Source organism: Acanthopagrus latus, chromosome 19 (assembly GCF_904848185.1).
Source record: "Acanthopagrus latus isolate v.2019 chromosome 19, fAcaLat1.1, whole genome shotgun sequence".
NCBI classification, from domain to species: Eukaryota; Metazoa; Chordata; class Actinopteri; order Spariformes; family Sparidae; genus Acanthopagrus; species Acanthopagrus latus.
The window spans coordinates 4,552,546-4,573,081 of NC_051057.1; the positions used below are offsets into that span (position 1 = coordinate 4,552,546).

General features: G+C 43.6%; 1 protein-coding gene across 2 annotated transcripts in view; it reads left to right on the top strand.

Moving 5' to 3' along the window:
• kcnh2b (potassium voltage-gated channel, subfamily H (eag-related), member 2b) overlaps positions 1-12,709 on the top strand; it is a 246,851-nt gene extending 234,142 nt beyond the window's left edge. For both annotated transcript variants that reach the window (XM_037079655.1, XM_037079656.1), the window contains 9 exons: positions 1,653-1,905; positions 2,930-3,123; positions 3,311-3,413; positions 3,554-3,705; positions 3,992-4,136; positions 4,241-4,430; positions 5,938-6,043; positions 6,274-6,375; positions 7,324-12,709. In XM_037079655.1, the coding sequence (XP_036935550.1) occupies positions 1,653-1,905; positions 2,930-3,123; positions 3,311-3,413; positions 3,554-3,705; positions 3,992-4,136; positions 4,241-4,430; positions 5,938-6,043; positions 6,274-6,375; positions 7,324-7,746 (1,668 nt within the window). In that variant the 3' untranslated portion in view covers positions 7,747-12,709. The remainder of the gene's footprint in view (positions 1-1,652; positions 1,906-2,929; positions 3,124-3,310; positions 3,414-3,553; positions 3,706-3,991; positions 4,137-4,240; positions 4,431-5,937; positions 6,044-6,273; positions 6,376-7,323) is intronic.
• Positions 12,710-20,536: the final 7,827 nt, after the last annotated feature.

Consider the following 20,536-nt stretch of genomic DNA (forward strand, 5'->3'; position numbering starts at 1 on the left):
GATTTCTTGGATGATTTAACTGTATATAAATGCAGGGTGTATGTATATATTACGCTTAAGCATATCATTTGTTTTGTCCCCTTACTTCTGACACCCATCCTACACCCTTGGCTGACCTTTAGTAGGCAGCATAATGCCAGTAATGCCATATAGTAGTGACCAGTGTGCATGTGGTCACAGCTGTAGCAAAGAGTAAAGTGTCCCGGAGGCTGTATAAACAAAGCCCATAAAAAAACGTTATGACATTTCCACACGAAACAAAAGCCTTGCATGGTGGAGAAGCCACAGCAAAGACTACAATGATATATCACAGCATTTATGTGAACAACAAGAGTGTAACTTTTTAAAGTCAGCAGTTCAGCTAAATGCAAAATTAAGCTGCAGCCAAAAGAGCACCTGATGCAGCTGGCCTGTAAAATCTGACTTCAGCACATTTTAGGGTTGTACCTGACATCCCACAAATCAGATAAAGCGGTTGTTGTAATAGAGGGCTATTATTCAAATCCCCCGAAAGGACGTAATGTCGCCTCGTTTCCCACGTTTCTGTGTGTTTGTCTGTCCCCCAAACCAGTCCTTGAAACGTCTGAAAAGGTTTGTCTGAAGGGAAGAGATCTTTGAGGAGAGACGGAGAGCGGCGAAAGAATGTGTGATTACTGGAGTAAAAGAGTAAAGGGGTGGGTGACAAGAAACGGGGCCCGCAAAGAGACAGTAACTCAGCAGCTTAAGGCCGAGGTGGCGGGTGAGAAATATCAAAAAAGGGGAAAAAGATATCGGCTGATGGAGAGATGCAGACGGAGATCAGTGAAGGCTGAAATGACGGAAGTAGCTTGAAGCAGATGAAACAGAGAGAAATGGAGAGGAAGAAACGCGGCGTGGGTGTTTTTAGGTACAGCTCTGTTCTGTGCGCTCAGCCAGAGAGTTACAAGAGAAGCCCGTAGCCTGCCGCATAAAAGAGCTGGGGCCTCCCATGCTTCCAGTGAATTCATTAAAACTGCACCGATTCTTCATATTAATTACCCTCCACGGGCCTGCTGACTCTGTTCCGGTCCGCCGCCTGAAATACAGTTTGAAAGAATTTCGCTGTGAAGCTCTAAAAATCACTTCATGCGCCTTTTTGAGTAAGAACCAAACTGCTGATGCTTGTCTTGCAGTTGGAAAGCAAAAATAATAAAAGATTGAATTAAAACCAATACCCCCTGATGAATCAGTAGGCACTACGGTCAAGTTCATTGGTGGATTGGTGTCAAAACGGTAAAAGACAGATGTCCTTAGAGTGTTCAGCAGTCGGGATGAGGCCAGTAAAGACAGTAATGGCTCCACTTTTTTATTACTTCTTTTAAAGCGGCCATAATCTGGGACATTTATTCGACATGAGCTTAATGATTTTGACTCACCGTTTCTGTCACCGGCAGCGAAAAGGCTGTATCAATACTGATGTGACCTTTCTCTATCAATTCATTTGCTTTCTTTGTCTTTATCCCACTTTTTCTCCTTCCTCATTTTTCCCCCCCTTCTCTCCTCTTCCAACTCTTTCGCCCTCACCACCTGTCCTCCTCCGTTTTCTCCTTCTTTCTTCCCCTCCCTTTCAATCCCTCGTTACGTGCTTGTCCTTGTCTCCTCCCTTCCTCTGCTCCCTCGCTCCCTCCCCACAGGTGCTGAAAGGTTTCCCAGAGTGTCTCCAGGCGGATATCTGCCTCCATCTGAACCGGACATTGCTGCAGAACTGTAAGGCTTTTAAAGGCTCCACCAAGGGCTGCCTCAGGGCGCTGGCCATGAAGTTCAAGACCACCCACGCACCCCCTGGCGACACGCTGGTCCACGCCGGGGACGTCCTCACCGCCCTCTACTTCATATCCAGGGGATCCATAGAGATACTGAGAGGAGACGTGGTGGTGGCCATTTTGGGTACAAAACATACATATTGCTGTACATAAAGCTTCTCAATATATGGCCCGATCCCAACATCCCCACCCACAAAGTGGAGGAAATGAGAAATGGAACAGCAGCTGGTGACATTTAAGTTCACCTTGTTGATGTTGTACTTTTTATTTCACATTTCAAAATATATGATACAAAGATTAAGAAACAGAAGAACACAAACACACAAATGGAGTCCTGTTCAGTCAGAGGTTTCAGTGAAACAAACTGAGGGATTTACGTAGCGAATCAGTCCCGGAGGAAAACATCAGACATGAGGTCGTGATTTAGAAAATTCCTGCTTGTGAGTAAAAAAAAAACGTATCATATACAATGAAATGAATCAGATATTCAGGAGCTCTATCATCTTGATTAAGATGTGTTTGTCTGTTTGTCTTTTACTTGTGTGAACATTGGGATTTAAACCTTATTAGCCCATAGCTAATAAGATTTAACAGGGCTGCTTACCTGCATCTCATATCAGTCTAGACTGCAAAAAGTTGATGCAGTCCTGTTACATGTCCAGTCCAGTTTTTTCCTTTTGTTTTTTGGGTGAAATATGCATGAGCTGATAGCGCCATCTGCTGGTAAACATGGCCTGTCACCCCGGTGTGGATTCAGTTCAGTGTTTAGTTCGCCTCTCACCCAGTGAGAGCTTTGAATCTAGTTCCCAAAACAGGAGAATAGTTTACAAAATGGATGAATCAATAACACAGCTCTGTTATGTCAAGATATGTAAAGCAACACAATCGACGTGATGTGTACTGTGTACTGAATGTATCCACAGTTTCATATTGAAAGCAATACGTTATTTTCTCTAGATAATTATCAGGGAAAATCATTCACTTTTGAACGTCTCGCCCTGAAAGATATAAAAAATGTTCGGGGAGTGACCTGTTTATGGGAGAAAAAAAACAACCTAATTTTACACATCTGTTTGTTCATTTTGCCACTGATGATACAATAATATGTTTCATCCGTAAAGGCTTTTCTTTCTCTCCTCTTTTCCCAGGGAAGAACGACATCTTCGGCGAGCCCATCAACCTGTACTCCCGACCAGGCAAATCCAACGCCGACGTGAGGGCCCTGACCTACTGCGACCTGCATAAAATCTTCAGAGAAGATGTCCTGGAGGTGCTGGACATGTATCCTGAGTTCGCAGACAACTTCTGGAACAACCTGGAAATCACCTTCAACCTCAGAGATGTGAGTTAACGAAAACGTCAGGGTAAACAAAACTCTTCAACAGATAACTAGTCCGCTATCAGCGATGAGTGAATCCTAATCCTTTTAATGAAGGAGAGTAAAGAGCTCCTGATTCTTACTGCAGCTGCTTTTAACAACCCCGTGTGCAGTGTTTCCTTGAATAAAGACTATCTGATCCTCATTTCAGACCAACATGATCCCCGGCTCTCCCAGCAGTGATGACTCCAACTGTGGGGGATTCAACAAATTACGAAGACGCAAGTTATCGTTCCGAAGACGAACAGAAAAAGGTAACCCATCCTCTACCGGCTCATTTCTCACCTCAGCCATTTGTTTTGTTGTCACATTGAAGAATAATTGACCTGACTGGAAACGCCTGGACTGACCAGCCTGTCCCTTCTTTAATCTTTCCCGGCACACCTCCGTCCAGACGATGCAGATGCCGGAGAAGTTAAAAAGTCTCATAAGTCCGTGAGACGAAGACAGAGAGAAGTAGGCAACAATCAAAAACAGGACGAGGTACCCAAGCGCCAGTGGGAGGCGCATCGAAGCTCAGTGTCATCGCACTCCAGTGGTGATGAGGTATTTCAGCAGCTTTCATAATGACTTGCTCTGAAGTGCTAGCTTCTCTGTGGTTGCCGTTGTTGTTGTGCGCCGTGACACGACGATGCTCTGTACTCGGATCTCAGGAAAAAAAACAAGCTCCAACATGGAAAAGTGCGATGGAGCCGTCATCCAAGCTGGAATCACAAGTCGAAAACACGGGAGACATGCAGTTACAACTTTATAGTCGCCATTTTTGATCTTAATTTGAATGGATCGCAGCATAAAAGGTGGTGTTAACGCCTTGCATCTACACCTGTTACAGGGGATGGGGGCAGTTGTGACCAGACTTGCCCCTCCACCGGTAATGATGGAGAATCCACAGGTTCAGGCTCCGGCCATGAACTTCAACGAGAACGCTGAGGGTGATGGAGACCCCAAGACTGGTAATACCTGCAACGCCCTGTCAGGTAAGACACAACACAGCGTGAACCGCAACCCAGACGCCTGCCCGGCGTTTAATTGCAACACACACTCACTGTCCCCTCCTCCACCTGTCATCTCCTCCCCCCAGGTGCATTCTCAGGTGTGTCCAACATCTTTAGTTTCTGGGGCGAGAGTCGGGGGGGCGGTCAGTACCAGGAGGTTCCCAGCTGCAGCCTGGCCTCCCCCCCTCCCCTCAACACGCCGCTGCACAGCCTGAGCCGACAGCAGCGCAACCAGCTGGACACACGCCTGGACCTGCTGCAGAAACAGCTCAACAGGTATGACTGCTTCGAGATCTGTGTGTGTGTTTGAGTGTGTATGTGTTTTGTGTGTGTTGGTCTTGCTGCTGCTGCTTTTTTTTTTTTTTTTTAATGTTTTGTTTTGTATCAAACAGTTGTTGAAGGATGACGGTGTTGAAGTCTCTGTTACACGCCGCAGTCTTCTGACACTTTGAGTCATTCGGCAGTCTTAGAGCGTTTCTGTTCCCTGGCTGTCTCTGAAGGAAGCCCCTCTCTCCAGTGCAGTGGAAAAAGCGATATTTTCCATCCCTGTGGCCTTTAGGTGGATGAGCCTCCTTTGTCAGGTCTTGTAGAGATCACGAGCTTTGTGTCTTTGTGCTGGTACATTGCTCTGAGGCTGGCTGCGCCTCCAGCTGAATGCTCAGAGTTTTAACGCGTGATTGACTAGATGCCTCTGGTGTGGATAGGATGCGTCAGCGGGCTAGAGGTGTATGTGGTCTACTCTCTGGGTGAGAGTAGCGGTGTGTAAGGAGAGAACGCCTCCTCCAACCAGTGAAAACATCTGCGCATACGGTGAAGTCAGAGCAGAAGAGCAGAAGAAATGAGCAGAATGAGACCTAATGTATGAGCTGTATGAGAGGCTCAGACAGGAGCCAGCAGGTTTGATGCTAAAACTTCCTATATGTGTGTAGCACACTCTCTCCATTTCCACAGTGTGACTGCAGACCAAGATAATTGTTCACTAACAACATAAAGTTGTGAAATCCTTGGGGAAAATAGATGATAAAGCTGCAAAGGCAACAGGAACAGCAGGACAGGAATAGAACTGCAACATCAGCAAAACAAAGTTTAGAAAAGTGTCATATCTGGAACAGGAAGTGTATCTAAGTGGGGGGAGACAAAGTTATGCACACAGTCAGTAGCGGTAAGTCGCAGTTGCTAATTAGCAGTCAAGGCTACCAGTCATGAGTCATTACGACTGTCTTGTTGAGATCTCGGCACATAATGACACAGAACTACCAGCAGTCTGCCTGTTAAGCATCCATCACATCACTGTTTGTCATCTTGGGGGTCAAGAATTCATTTCCAGGGCTCACCAGATGGTTGTGGAGAAAAAAAGAAAAAATACCAATATATTTTGGACTGGTGAATAGCTACAACACACAGCGTGTGGTTAAATTTCCCTTTAAACTAAATGTGCTGTACCTGACCAGACAGATTTTTCTGGGGAGTCGCATCTCAAAAAGCTTCAGAACTACTGCCTTACATTTTACAGACCTACTGCACTTACATACCAAGGCTGCTCCCTCTATCTGACTTTTCTCTTCCTACATCTAAGTGATTAACTCTGCGAGTCTTCATGTATTTTAACTGATATAATGGTAGATGGTCTTGTATTTCTGTAGCTGCCATGCGAGGCTCCAACTGCTCATCAGGAGCAATTTGGGGTTCAGTATATGTCTTTAATGAAATGAATACAGTGTAATAAAGGATCAAATACATAGAATATAAATGTCAGTTGTTCATCTGTACACACTGTGTGCAGGCTGGAGAGTCGCATGTCGACGGACATCGGAGCGATCATGCAGCTGCTGCAGAGACAGATGGCTCTGGTTCCTCCTGCCTACAGCGCCGTCTCATCACCACCTCAGGTAGTAACACGCTTATACACACACATGCACGCACGCAGGCTATTTACGTAGAGGCTGGTTTCCGCAGGGGTCGTGACAGCAAGCATCTGTCTTGGAGAAAGACTAAGTCACCCCTAACATCAGGAGGCAGGATGAACAACACTTTTCTATTGTTGTCAGAGACTGACCCGTGCTATGAATAGACAAGAGGCTGCACGTCCTCCAGACAAACAAGATGTTGTCTCTTGTAGGCCTCACCCTACCCTGGTCCCAGCCCAGGACTAGGTCCAGAAGAGAGACAGGTCCAGCCTGTCACACCTCTGGAGACAGACACCCTGGCATCTCTGTCACAGGTGAAGCACATAGATCAATCAAACGATTCCTCTGTTGATAGATATCAATACATGCTAACTGACTGTGTTTACTGATTGAATGATGGCATTGGTTCATATAATGGGTCAGATCTAGGCGTCATTGATGATCTCCTTGCTACAAGTTACCCATTACTAATGGTTCATTATACAGTGGCTTATTATACAACAGTCATTTGATATACAGCAAATGTTCAAAATCATTTATTATTCTGAGAACAATAAACCTACAAAATGTAAACACGTTTGTACTCTATATACAGATTTGTTTTATCATGCCAGCTCAATAAACTATTAACAACCTTGTGAGAATCAAGTTACATATCAAAAACAGTATTGATTAAAATGGCTGCTTTTTTGCAAACAGTTTTTGTGACACGAGCACCGAGGAGCCAAACTGCCGTCTAGTGATCCAGTTTCTTAGACTGATCAAAGTTATTTTCTCTTCTATGTTTATGACTTGCGATCTCGTGGGAAAATATCTTGCCAGAAATCATTCTAAATTCTTTTTTTTTTTTCCAAATGTTTTCACAGATGAAAAAAGTTAAAGAATGTTTTTCTGTCAAAATACGAGAGGAAAAAAAAAACATTATATGTGTGAAACAGACTCATTTTTTTCTCTCTCCGGATACAATTTTTTTCATGTTTTCGCATATGGAAAAAAAACATTTAGGAGCTGTTTATTTTCACCAGATCATGAATGCAGGAGAGAAAATAATTTCAGATTGGATCAAGGGAATACAAGAATTCTCCCCTGCCTCTCAGGCATGAAGGTTTGCTTCTGAAATTGATTTTTCAGTTGTCAACCACGGTACACAGAGGTCAACATTCATGAAAGATTAGTCGTATCTGAAATCTGACTATGAAAAGTGAAAAGAATACCAGTTGTAGCAGCGATTCCCAATGACCTCCTGGTTTCTGTCCCTGCAGATCCTGGATTCCCAGGACTTTGAGGAGTTCCCAGCCAAGTCTCTCGAATCTCTGCAACCCCAGGACCCCCCACTGATCAGCACCAGCCAGGGTCCGCTCAGCCCCTCTGGACTCGACAGCCTGGGGCAGCACCTGGAGCTGGAGCTGGGACTGGGGACCGGGGTCATTTCAGGGCCAGCAGGAGGTTCAGGATCAGGGTTAGGGTTGGATTTAGGAAGCGGGGCAGCAGTAGGGTCGAGCTTAGGAGCTGCGTTAGACTTTGGTTCGGGGGTATGTATGGGGGCTGGGGCCGGGCCAGTGGCTGGAACAGTGGTATCTTCCCTGGATCCTGATACCCAAAGGAGGATGTCCCTCCAAGAACCACAGACACCTCTGGACTCAAGGACACCACAGAGACACAGCTCCGACCCAGGGGGGAGCTAAGGAAGTGGTGACGGGGGGAGGAGGGTGGGATGGAAGGAGGGATACAGAGAAAGAATGTGAGAGATGTTTTATCCTGCTGATTCTGCTGTTCCTCGTGGCACTTTAGAGATCAAGAAGCACCTACTGAACCTACCACCAAAACCCTTTAGGCACCCAGCTACTGTATATTCATCGTTTCACCTCTGACCTCGAGGAAGGACACACAGCTCACAGAGAGTGAAGCCAGGCAAAGGGTCATACAAATGGTTGAGGCCTCTCTCTGCCTCTCTCTTCCACGAGTCTCCACCCCCCCCCCACAGGAAAAATCTGGAGCTTTCTGAACTCCACAACAGTCCAACCTTTAACCAAAACCACAAACAGAGCAGAGAGGAGCTCTGCCACTTAATGAACACAGTCCAGGTCAACACAGACTGATCTGAAGATCTCACTCATCCACTGAGGATGATACACCTTCACACAAACATACTTAAATGACTGCTAACCTGTAGAAGAATCCCTTTACTGCTGTATCCAGTGTTGGATGACTGACAAGAACAAGAAAAGACAACAACGGACAGAATAATGACGAAACAAGTAGCCATTTACGTCTTGCACTGAAGATCCTATTGATATAATGATTATTCTCTTCTCTATGTCCGTGGCGCTTCCGATAAACTCACAAACTGGTTGGTAAACTGTAGTGTTAGCTGGCCTAACAGGAAACCTGCTGTCCCGTTCTGTTATTGGTTCCCTCCCCCCTGACGTCCTGCCCCCAAGAGGCGGAGCCGACGCTCCCCCTTCCCAAGAGCACACTGGATTGGCTGGTTTGCACCTCAGGGGTGGGAACTGGAGGGTTAAAAGCCATGAATTTTCTTGATGAACATATCAGCTGCCCTATCATAAACATTGTACAGATTTGCTAGTGAGTGAAGAACATATGGCATGCTTAGGCAGCGTCCCAAACCGGTAAACTGGCAAACTTACAGGATTACCATGAGAACAGAGCACCAAAACAGCTAACTATGAATATTAAAACATGCAGGAAACCAAGCTCGCTAATCCCACGAGCTATGAGTTGTGTTTGACTATGAAAAGTGATGAAGTCAGCAGTGACACGATACTGGCCTGCGTTGACGCCTAAAAATCAAGCACATGCGTAAAGGAAACAAAGTTTGAGTGATTCTAGTTTATCAGAGTCGAATTTGCTACCTCAGATTTCATTGGTCCTCACCTTTCTCACCTGAGCAAGAACCCGGAATGCTTTTGACTTGTACGCACTGGTCTGTCATGTGATACGTAAATATGTACAAGTTTGCCAGTTTACAATGACCAGCCGAATGCGCCATTATTCTGTGTACGGTACAATATGCAAACACTGGCAAGAAGAGATGAGTGAGTGCGCTTTAATCTTACTCTATGTGTGATAGGTTCAGCTCCAAAGCTTTTTATCTGTGTGTTGTCCTTTTGTTTGTCTTTCAGTCTGCAGAGCATGGCGTAGAGTACGTTTGCTTCCACACACCGTAGAGGATCACTGGGTTCTAACGTTCAGGACGAAATTTGTTTTCTTTGCCCCAAACTGATTTTGTGGCTTGTTTGAACAGGCAGATGACAGATTCAGTGTTCGTGTATTAAATTTAGGCAGCACAAATGAAAGCCCTTTACTGAAGGCCATCTAAGGATGCTCAGTGCTACGGCAGCGAGCCCAGGATACTTCACATTAAACCTAAACTCATTACCGCCCATTAGAAGTCCACAGATACACATCGGATCCTGTCAGGTCATGTTAGCAGGACACAAACACACTAGCACAAAGTCTCTGAGGCATGACGGTGCACAAATGGTGATGACTTCTCCATACGACCACTCAATTTATATGATTAGTTACTGCAGCTTATGTACTGTACAGAGAGACTGACTGGCAAATATGCATGCATCAACCAGTTTATCATAAAAGCTAATGGAGTCTTGTAAAACTCCTTCATCAGACGTTACCGCTGCTCAGGTTTCACTCGTTTGAGTGCAGTGGTATCACACCGCCTGCCGTATGAAGTACTGCTGACTACCTGCCGCCACACCGCCACAGTTTACAAGCCAGAGGGAAGGTACAGTACCATGAACTGAACATCTTCAACTAGGCATCCATATTTCATCTTCCTACATGTTCATATGTAACACATTCATTACAGTTGTGCCTCATCAAAGCAGTGCAACACCTCACCCACTGCCAGACACAAGTGGCTTTTAGGATCTGACAACTTTATAGTGAGTGATATGATTTCCTTTTTTTTTTTTTTATGAATGTTATTTAGATTGCAGTCGCACTGTAGGTGGTCAGTGAGCAGGATGAAGATGAAGGTTGGTTCCCCTTTAGTTCAACAGTATCAGGAGAAAGGTAGTCCTTACATTCTAGGAGTTACTGACGATGAGATCCTGGAACAAAGTCTTGATATGATGTTTTCAAATTAATTATTGAAAGTGTGTGTCTACGACATGCATTTGGAGAGGACTGACACCCCCCACCCCCCAAATTTCACTAACCATTATCTATAAACGGAATAAATAGCAATGTAGTTTTAACTGTTAAGCAGGTGTAAGGGCAGGGAGAGATGTAAGAAATGATAAAAGCAGGTGCGGTGACCGACTTTATAGCAAGTCTGAACAACTTTTTTATTGCTGCAAAATCTGTCAGCTTCATCAGTTCAGTTTTGATTCGCCAGGATATAGGAACATAAAATATCTGAATTGTCTTCCCTGACACAAAATTACACAGACAACCCTCTCCTGTGCCACACCATGCAGTCATACCATGTTAAAGTGCAATAGTCCTTTAAACAGTTAAGACTTGTAGCAGCTTAACCGCGTCCTTTCATTTTTTTTTTTAGCACTTTATTACTTAAACAGTGCAGATGTTTAATACAGACTCAGGAACGTGTCACTGATGTTAGAGGGTTCATTTTCCTTTGTGTCCGAACTCAAAACCACCAATCAGAAGGAAGGAAAGAAAGGAACATCCTGAACCTTAACTCTGGCAGAAGTCCCCTTTAATGCAGGATTTGTGACGATTGTATTTTGCTGCTTGCTGGTCTGAGCTATTGTATTTATTTATTGTTGTGGATTTATTACTGTTGTCTATGGATTTGATTTGTCACTGTCTCGGGTTGATGAACAACTCATGTGGTAGAGCAGGTGAAGGCTTTCTGTATAAACATGTGTAACTTATGTTCGTTTGTTCCTAATCCTGACATCAACAATCGACAATTCTCACTATTTATTCAGTATTTATGTGTGTCAGTGCTCAGTGAGCAGTACACATTATTTTCATTATTAACTACACTAAACCGAGCAATTTCCAAATGCACAATACACAGGATCTGTTTGTTTTCACGGTTGTTGTCAGTGTCTTTGCCTGTGCACTGATTGGACTGCACAGCTGTATGTACACAGCTTTGTAGAGGTGCACCTTAGTATAGAACCAAAGCAAGTGAATACCGTCAGAAATAATCATTATTGGCATTTTTAACCTGTTTGTGATTCAGCTCTGCAAGTAAGAAAAAAAGTAACAAAAGTAAAATGCAGCTGAATTCTGGATCTGTGATTTAAACTTCAACTGTGGTTATTTTTTACCTCCAAAATAATTGTTGGAGTACGATCAGGACGATTTAGAAAAAACAAAAAAAACTTGAATCCCAAGGAATACTTGTACAGATGACGGTGTTTTGGCACTTTGAGAAGTGATTCTGGCTACTTTCAGATGAATGGTGTCACTGTACTGTATCGGAGCTTGTTGCAGAGTTGCTAAAGTCCCTTAAAGGAACAGTTCACCCGGAAAGTAAAGTTCAGTCATCATCTCCTCCCCCCATGCTGAAGGAAAGTCAGGTGAAGTTTCATACTCCTCAAAACATTTCTTTCTCCACAACAAAACAGCGGTGCATCGTTCTCCTAAACAATTCAAGTAGCTAGTTTTAAAAAACAACTGAAAAAAACTGGCTCCATACAGCTCGCCCGGTGTAGTCCGAGATCCCAAATACATTTGAACAGATGTAATTTACAACCTTGATTTGCAGCCAAAGTTGTGTACCCACTTCAGATGGAGAGATGCGAGCCAACACTTTTAGCCCAGCAGCTACAGTGTAGATTTTGACTTCAAAACGGGTGTAAGTAACAATTTCTATCAATTGGGGATCTCAGAGATTCTAAGGAGTTGGATTATTCCAGACGAACTATCTGGAGCCATTTTGTCTTTAGTTTTTGATTTTTTTTTTTGGTTTGGTCACTGATTACTTTTTTCCTACGTTTTAAAAAAAGTCTCCAGCTCCTTCAGTTGTTTAGAAGAATGCTGCAATGCTGTTTTGCTGTGAAGCTCCAGAAATGTTTTGTGGACTCCAAAACTTTACCTTGACTTTTTCACCGAGGGTTCGGGAGATAACGACTGAATTTTCATCCTTGGGTGAACTTTTCCTTTAAATGTGAGTGAATGCATCACAGATGTCCAAGTTGATAAGCTGACATTGACCAAACCTACTGAGTTCTTCTTACTACTGAACCCTATCTGCTTGTTACGTACGTTTTATTGGGTTTACTCTTCAGACACACGCCATCGCCATCAGTTAGTTTTCACCGGTCTCTGCCTGTGGTCACCAGGATAACAAGTCTCTTATCCAGTAAACATCCAGTTCTTTATCAGTGAGTGTTTGTTTTTTTTTGTTTTTTCCAGTGCCGTGCTGGTTTCAGAAGTGGGCTCTCCTCTCCATGTCACACACTGTAGCGAGAGTGTTGTTAGTGTTCAATAACAGTCACCTAGTGGCCTGAACTGTATCTTCACATTCAGAACTATGACCTCAAAACTAGAATGTGGTTGTTGTCGACTTCTTCTCTGACCTTGTATGTGACAGTAGACCTTAGTGGAATATTCCATGCTAGAGAATACATTTATGTAATGCATACTGCATATTATAACAGCAGAGGGTGCACTTTGAAAAAGAACTGGGTGTGATTGTGGGTGGGAGTGGGTGGGGGAGGGGGGGGTTATATAAGGAGGTTTGAGCGTTTTCCCCCTTTGAACACACACATACAGACATAAAGACTTAGCTTACAGTCAGACACACAAACACACTGACACACACCTTCACACCAATGGCTCTTCCATACCGCTGAGCTTTTTTCCAGCTCTGTTCAACTTTCTATGAGTTCCGACAGACTTGAGTCCTGTATTTGTAGATATTTTGAGCACTTGGGGAGGGGGGGGTTTGGTACAGTTTACACAACACTGGATCTGCTCTGTCACTCCTTGCCTGTACATACCAACTTCGACTACTTGTAAAGGAATCAAACTCTTTGGCACTCGTATAGCCAGCACTATGCAGAAACTGAAAAATTTCTTTGGCATGCTTTGAAATGCAGAATACTATAGAGGAAAATATACTAAATTAAGTCTGCTCCAATTTCTTATCGAAATAATCACCTTTCTGAAGAAAAGAAAAAAAAATACAAGATGTGGATAAAGCTGTCCATGGTGAAAAATGGAGATGATGATGACGATGAGGGTGATTAAATGTGATTAGGATGACTTTTAATATTGTGCACATTTTTACTTGCATGCTGCGCTGAAAATCATCCAGCAATGAGAGGGTTTGACGTGCAAAGCAGCTGATTTTTGCTGTATGCTTGCAAACTGTGTGTAGAGTGAAACACTGAATTCTTCCGGGTTACGGGAGAGTCATATTTATATATACATATATATATATATATACATACTACTTCCAGGTCATGGAAGAGAGGGGTACTGAATAGCTGCAAATATAGTGAATCCTAGATGATACAATATTATATTGTATATTTGTATCTTTGGTTACAAACCACTGTAACGGAGTGATGCATGTGTGACGGTCCTGAGCAGAACTGTTAACCATTTCCCAAATATCAAGGAGCGCTTGATTTTCCCCGTCTGGGCTGTGTTTACACTCCTGCCTGGAGAGTTAAATCAAGTGCACCTAGAATACTTTTAATAACCCTGCTTTCTCCCAGGTGGGACAGGCTACACTCTGAAGAAGGACTGTTACCAACACATCTGAGTACAGTTTTGGAATCACATCCGACTTTCTTTTCGGTGCATGACGTGTTCAAATCTGTTAGCAATAGCATATCTTAAACACATTAGGCTGAAAAGTACTGAGCTTTTGTGATGTCCCAAAAACTCTCACAGGTGTGTTGAGGATAGCTCATATTTTTAATGGGGTGTGCTCTAAGGCAGTCCCTGGAGTACTGAGGTGATCGTCGATTTATTTAACCGTTGGGCTGGTCAATGGAGTGCTTCTTGAAGCCCTTAATACATGATTCATATCAAATGTTGAAGAAGGTCGGAGGGGAAATGGTGAAGCTCCAGGTTCTGATTGTGTGATAGCATTATTAATGGTTGAACTTTATAAAATTTCAAAATATTTCTTTCAATAAACCTATTTGAAAGCAAAGCCATGATGTCCTGACTGATCCTTATATTTCAGTGAAACATTTTCTTCTAGTGACCCATTTTCTACAAGTTTTGGCAGGTAATCTTTCTGGGTTCCTTTTTTTTTTCTGTGAAAACATCAAAACAACAGCAACAAAAAAAAAAAAAAATCTTTTTCAGGGAGTGTGTGAAACCAAAATGTTTTTGTTTCTTTTGGAGTTATTTTGTTTGTGTTTGCTTTTGTAATATTAGTTTTGACCCCATGTCCTACATAGGACAAAAAGAATCTATGTTTTAAAGGTGAGTTTTAATGAATTTTCTCAAAATGAGTATTCAAAAAACAGCGTGTTCCTCTTGAGAAATACATTTTATCACTCAGTTCCAGAGATTCTTAAACAACTTTGCGTTGCTGGCCTTCTGTCATCAATTTCCTGTATGGCAACAAGTGGAATAAAGTGGAATATCCTTGGCCAATAAAGCAATCTGTATCGCGCACTGTATCGTTTGTAAATGTCTGGTTTGGCTGTGTTTAAGAATCTAAGCAAACTCATCGAAGCAGCAGCAAATATCCGAATGTCAGTATCCTAGCTAGTTCTACACAGTGTTGTGACGTTACCCACGTAACTTATCAGTCTTGGCTGTTGCATTTCGATAAGTAATACGTTTACCAAGTAAAGTAATCAACAGTATCTGGCCGTGTTAAGTGAGGAGGGATGGTTGTGAAATGAGATGTTTGCCTCTACGTTGTTTATCTACTTCTAGCAGTCATTGCAGCCTTTTTTGGCCCAGTAAAGAAAAAAAGTGAGAGAAACATATGAAGGTATTGAGAGAGCTGAGGCGGTTGGAGAGAAGGCAGGTGATGAACGTGAGGGCACTTACACAGGGAGGGACATTCCAGAGGGAGAGGAGGAAGAAAACATACAGCAGGGGTCACCAACATATATTTGTCAGAGGGCCGGAATTTTTCCAGACAGACACCTCGGGGGCCGGACATTCAAATTAAATGAAATAAAAATCACATTTTGGCCTAAAAACATTGTTGTTTCATGTTTATTGTTTAAATATTTAAATTTTATTACAAAACTGAAGGCATTTTTAGCCTTTACCAGTCAGGGCTCCTATCACCTATACCACAGTCAACCACTAGGAGCGATAGAGATATTTTGCCTCGATTGTGGGGCTGTCATATCCATCACTGGCTTCAATGCTATTACCCCGTGTCAAGATGAGTGGAAGGAAAAGGACCCTAGCATCGATTTAACACACTCAAAGTCCATGAAATGTAACGTTTATGTGGAAAACTGCCTCTTTAATGATGAATGGACTGATAAGTACGCATTCATCATGTCATCTCTTGGAAATGCAACACCTATATGCCTCATTTGCAGTGAAACAGTTGCTGTTGAACATAATGTGCGGCGTCACCACAACACGAAGCACGCAAGTTTCAAGGAGTCGTACCCTGAGCAGTCAGAGGCCCGTCAGGGAGAAATTGCCACGCTGCAATCTGCCTACTCACGTGCCAGTGGAATTATTACTCGAGCTTTAACTGACCAAGAGAGGGTAACGTGTGCATCTCTGCAGGCTGCCTGGGTGCGTTCCAAACTTAACAGGCCATTTACTGAAGCCGAGGTTTTTAAGGAGTGCATGGTCACCGTTCTGGAGGAACTTGCCCCCGATAAATCCATGGAGAGAATTATTGCAGCTGTTAAACAGATACGTCTGTCTGCTTCAACTGCCGCACGTCGTGTCCACGTCTTGGTGGAGGGTGTCCAAGGACTTGTCAGCGACGGGATCAAGGAAGCCAAATACGTATCGCTGGCTGTTGATGGGTCCACTGACAACACTGATACTTCACAGTTGTGCGTTTTTGTCAGAGATTTTGATGGCAAAGATTCCCGAGAGGAGCTGCCGGCATTGCTTCCGCTGGTGACATTTGGAAAACTGGAGGACTTTTTAAAAAAGCATGGATTGTCCATGGATAAAGTCAATCTGATCGTGACAGATGTTGCACTGGCCATGAATGGCAAAAATGGGAGTCTGGTGAGCAGAATAAAGACTGTCGCTCTTGACTGTATTATCCATCAAAGCGTGGAAAAGTAATTTCTTCCATTAAGCATTAAGCATTAAGCAAGCAAGGCAGGGTGCTGGAGCGCTTTTGGTCCATCAGAAGGGAAGTAGTAGCTTTCTCGGCAGAGCTGAGAAGTAAGAGGGCGACAGAGTTTGCTCTCTTTTTAAAAGATGAGAGAAAGGTGGATACTGTGGCTTTTTGGGTTGATATCGCTCTACACCTGAACGAACTGAATTTGAAACTACGTGGCGAGGACAATTCAATTTGTCAACTGATGACAGCTGTCCGCTCCTTTCAGAGGAAGCTTGAAGTGTTCAAGGTGGACCTGCAGGGACACTGTTCACACTTGGCAGCAGTGCAGGAACAGGTTCAGGGACAGAGAGATGTGCCTTTTGTTGACTTTGCTGAGAAGCTGATTGTAAATTTCCGCAAAAATCCTGGCAGGACAAGCTAGAGCTCAATTCTCTCAATTAACAATCAGAAAGTGGGGGAGTGGGATATAATGGATGCAAAAGAGGTTAAACTGTGAAACTGTTCAGTTGTTAAGATCTAGCTGTTCTACAGTTGGTTTAGAAAAATGGAAACTCAAGCTGCTGCTACACTTTATTTTAAGATGCACCGTTTTTATCACCATTTTTTTTCACCATTTTATTTTCAAATGGAGCCATAAGCCCCCATAAGCCACAATGTTAAATTGGAGTGTACATTTTTTGGAGGACAGCAGACGCAACCAGTTCTGTCTCTCGCCCCTCTCACTAAAAATGTTAAAATACCACCAGTAGTATTGTACTAGCAGCAGCTTTTTCAGTTTTCTCTCTCAGTGACACAGTAATTTTTCCAGCCTGCCCAAAGAATTCCACTGGTTGCACGTACGTTGCGGAATGGCTTCGCTACAGTTTTGCTCCGCGCTCCGTCGTCCGTCAGCCCCCACCAGCTGCGTTTTGAGTCCAGCCCTGCAGGACAGCTGGAGCTGCGAGACCCAGGAGTTCCCGCGATAATTATAGAAATGCCAGACCGGCAGAAATAGAAACATTGCACATCTGCTACGGAAGGGTCCCGATATAAACATATCATTCTATCAGTTCCACCACTGTGGCTGATCCAAGATGGCCTGAAAGCGGATCTGGTGGAATTTAGACTGATTGTCCAGTCATGCTGCTCCTGTGTTCTGATTGGTGGACTGATGTTAAGCTCTTTCTAGTGAGTTTAACTGTTAACAAAGTCAATGTTTGATCTGTTTCATATGACATTTACATCTCAATTGTTTCTTCATCCGTCTCTTTTATTTTCATTTCCTCTCTTAGTTTCCTTCCTTCTACACAAACACTTTGCCTTCAATCAACTGAATCTTGTCTCTCTTTTCCTCCTCCTCTCATGGTCAACTTGGTTCTATTCCTTCGTTCTAACCCCATTTTCTCAGTTCAGCTATCAAAATGTTCAGGTTTTTAAGCCCATTCAGCCTGTGTAACCCTAACCCTCACAGCCTTGTATGTTTCATCCTTTCTGCCTTTTCAGCTTTGAAATATTGAGCTTTTTCCTGTCAAATTTTGCCCATTCATTCTGATGAGGAAATGTTCCACTTTGGTTCTGCTACTGTTATGGCATACGTCCAGCTAGAGAGACCGTTAAGCTATCAAAATGTTCAGGGTTTTTTTTGTTTTTTTTTTGTTTTTTTTTTTAAGCCTTCCTACCTTTACTGCTTTTGAAAATAATCACTTTGTTCTTCAGAATTTTCCATTTTCATTCTTATGGGAAAATTTTCAACTTTCATTCTGCTACTGCTTCACCCTAAGTTCAGCTACTACTACTACTACTACTACTTGCAGTTCCTCTGCCACTATTTATGCTGTTGCTACTACTTCTACTAATACATGAGGGTTTTTCTGCAGTTTAGTGCAATGCATTATAGTTTTATGCATCTCAGGCATTTTTTTTTTCATCTTTTCAGCATCTTTTACGCTTCCTCCTCTGGCTTCTACTCTTCTTCTTTCCCCTATACCTTTTAAAATATTAAGCTTTTTTCAGTCTGAATTTTTTTTTTTTTTTTACAAAGTGTTTTTTAACATAAAATGCAAGCAATGCCTCACAAGTTTTTTGTACAGCTATCTACAAAACAATCAGGTGACACAATGAGATGCAACACAAGTAATTTGTGCAACCCAAAACAGATCCTGTCCACCACAAGACAGAGAGGCACATCACAGGCCTGGCACTCCCAGGGTGTGTCACACCTGCTGTTGTCCACCTGGAGGCAGTGCTGACACTTCAGACTGCCTTCGGTGGCTTTTTGGACAGTATCTGTGGGTGTGACAATGGGCACAGCAATGTAATCAGCTCTTCTGCTCACCACAAAGCTGACACACCAGCTCCACCGTGAAGTCTCTGTGTGCCATGGGCTGCACCTGCTTGGCACTGCTCATCTCACAGTGCAAGACGAAGGCATTTGTTGTTGCAATGTCCAGGACGTGCAGCAACACGGTCTTGTGCCAGCGAGCACCAGTTTTTCTGTGGGTGGAGTAGTATTGGATGAGCTGGTCTGACGGGTCAGCCCCACCCATATTTTTGTTTGTAGGCCATGATTGGCCGTGAGACGGGCGACGTCTCTCCGTCTCCATCCTTCACCCTTCTCTGCGTTGTCTCAGCTGAAGATGCAGGACAGATGGTGGAGCAGGCAGACACCTCCCACCACCATCCACTTCACAAAAACAAGTGGACACAGATCCTCTTACACATTTTCTGGGGACATCCTTCTCTGCTCTCCTTGTAGGTGCCACATGCTCCAAACTTCAAGCTGGCCAGGTCCTTGAACAGTTTGGGACTAGAGTGAAAACTGTCCATGTAAATATGCCGAGACAGGCTGGCTGAATACGGTGCTCACTTGCAGTTACCATCTTGCCAGTGTACAGTTTGAACCTGATGGTGTAGCCGCCGCTTGATTCAGCCAATACAAATAGTTTCATCCACCATTTAGCTGGCTTGTCCTTCATGTACTGTGTCATGCCAGTTTTTGCCTTAGTCGCCACCATCCTTTCATGAACTGCCAGCTCCCTCCTCGGTTGGTGATACGCCTGGCAGGCACTGAGGAAGTCATCATAAAGAGGCCTGACTCTAAACAGTTTGTCATGGCCTGGTGTTCCCTTCTTTCTTTCTGTCATTTTTTACATCCTCCTCGGGATCACTGAGGTGGATGTTACAAAATGTGGATCAGAAGCTGTCTCTTGTCATCACTTTGGCTGGAAGTGGCACAGACAAAATGGGATTCTGTCTCTTTTAGACTGCAGGGGGAAAGTGCCTCTACTTGGGACTCCTCATGTTCTCCAATCCTGGAACCTGCTTACTACTGGGACAGTATCAGTGGCTCTGCTGCCTGAGACAGCAGAGATCTGGACCTGGTGGGCCTGCCACGCTGTCCCTTCATCTGTGCAGACCTCCGAGTAGCTCCTCCAAAAGATGGATCATCCACTCCATCGTCATACTCCTGCCCCTCTGGCTAAGACTCAGACTGCACCTCTAACTCACCTCCTTCCAGCTCAAAGAACAGCTGCACTGCTTGCTCATAAATTCAGTAGTCGCCTCATTGTTTTGACTCACAAAACCAAAAAAATGACTATACTATACACTAACTATACACTCTAAACACACTAGATGTCTCAAATCTCACCGCTGTGGATTTTTTCACAGTTGATCTGTATCCTATTCTACCGGGAGATCATGATGACAATTTTATCAAATATGACAACATAGTTACAGACTCCAGGTTTAAGTTCTTGATTACAAAACAAAACCACCTCTCACATGCTACCGTTCAACATCACTAAAAAATGTGATTCCATCTTTAAATGACACAAAAGTAACTAATGGCTAACACCAACACATCTGGAATACTTATTTTTTGCCATATTGTAAAATAACAATTGTTTTCTGTGTGAATAGCTCACCAGATGCAACAGGCTCCAACTTCGGCTGCAGCTGTTTGACCTCACCAGTCGACTGCCCAATCATCTCCCTATGCAGCCGGACTGTCCTCTTAGTTGCAGCCTTGCAGTGTTGCACAAGGCACAGCAGTCCTCACACATCTGTCCCGACTGTAGGCAGTGCTTGTAGCACTCCTCCGCTGTCAGTGCACCATCTAAGCATGAATACTGCAACATACACAACATACAAACATTTACCAAATATAAATAAACTTTTCTTCCTCCTTATATGTGTAGTGTACAGGTAGGCACCAAACCCACATATGTGTTTTCTAATGTTTTTGTGAGTGTTTACAGCTACCAATATATGCAACGATGTTA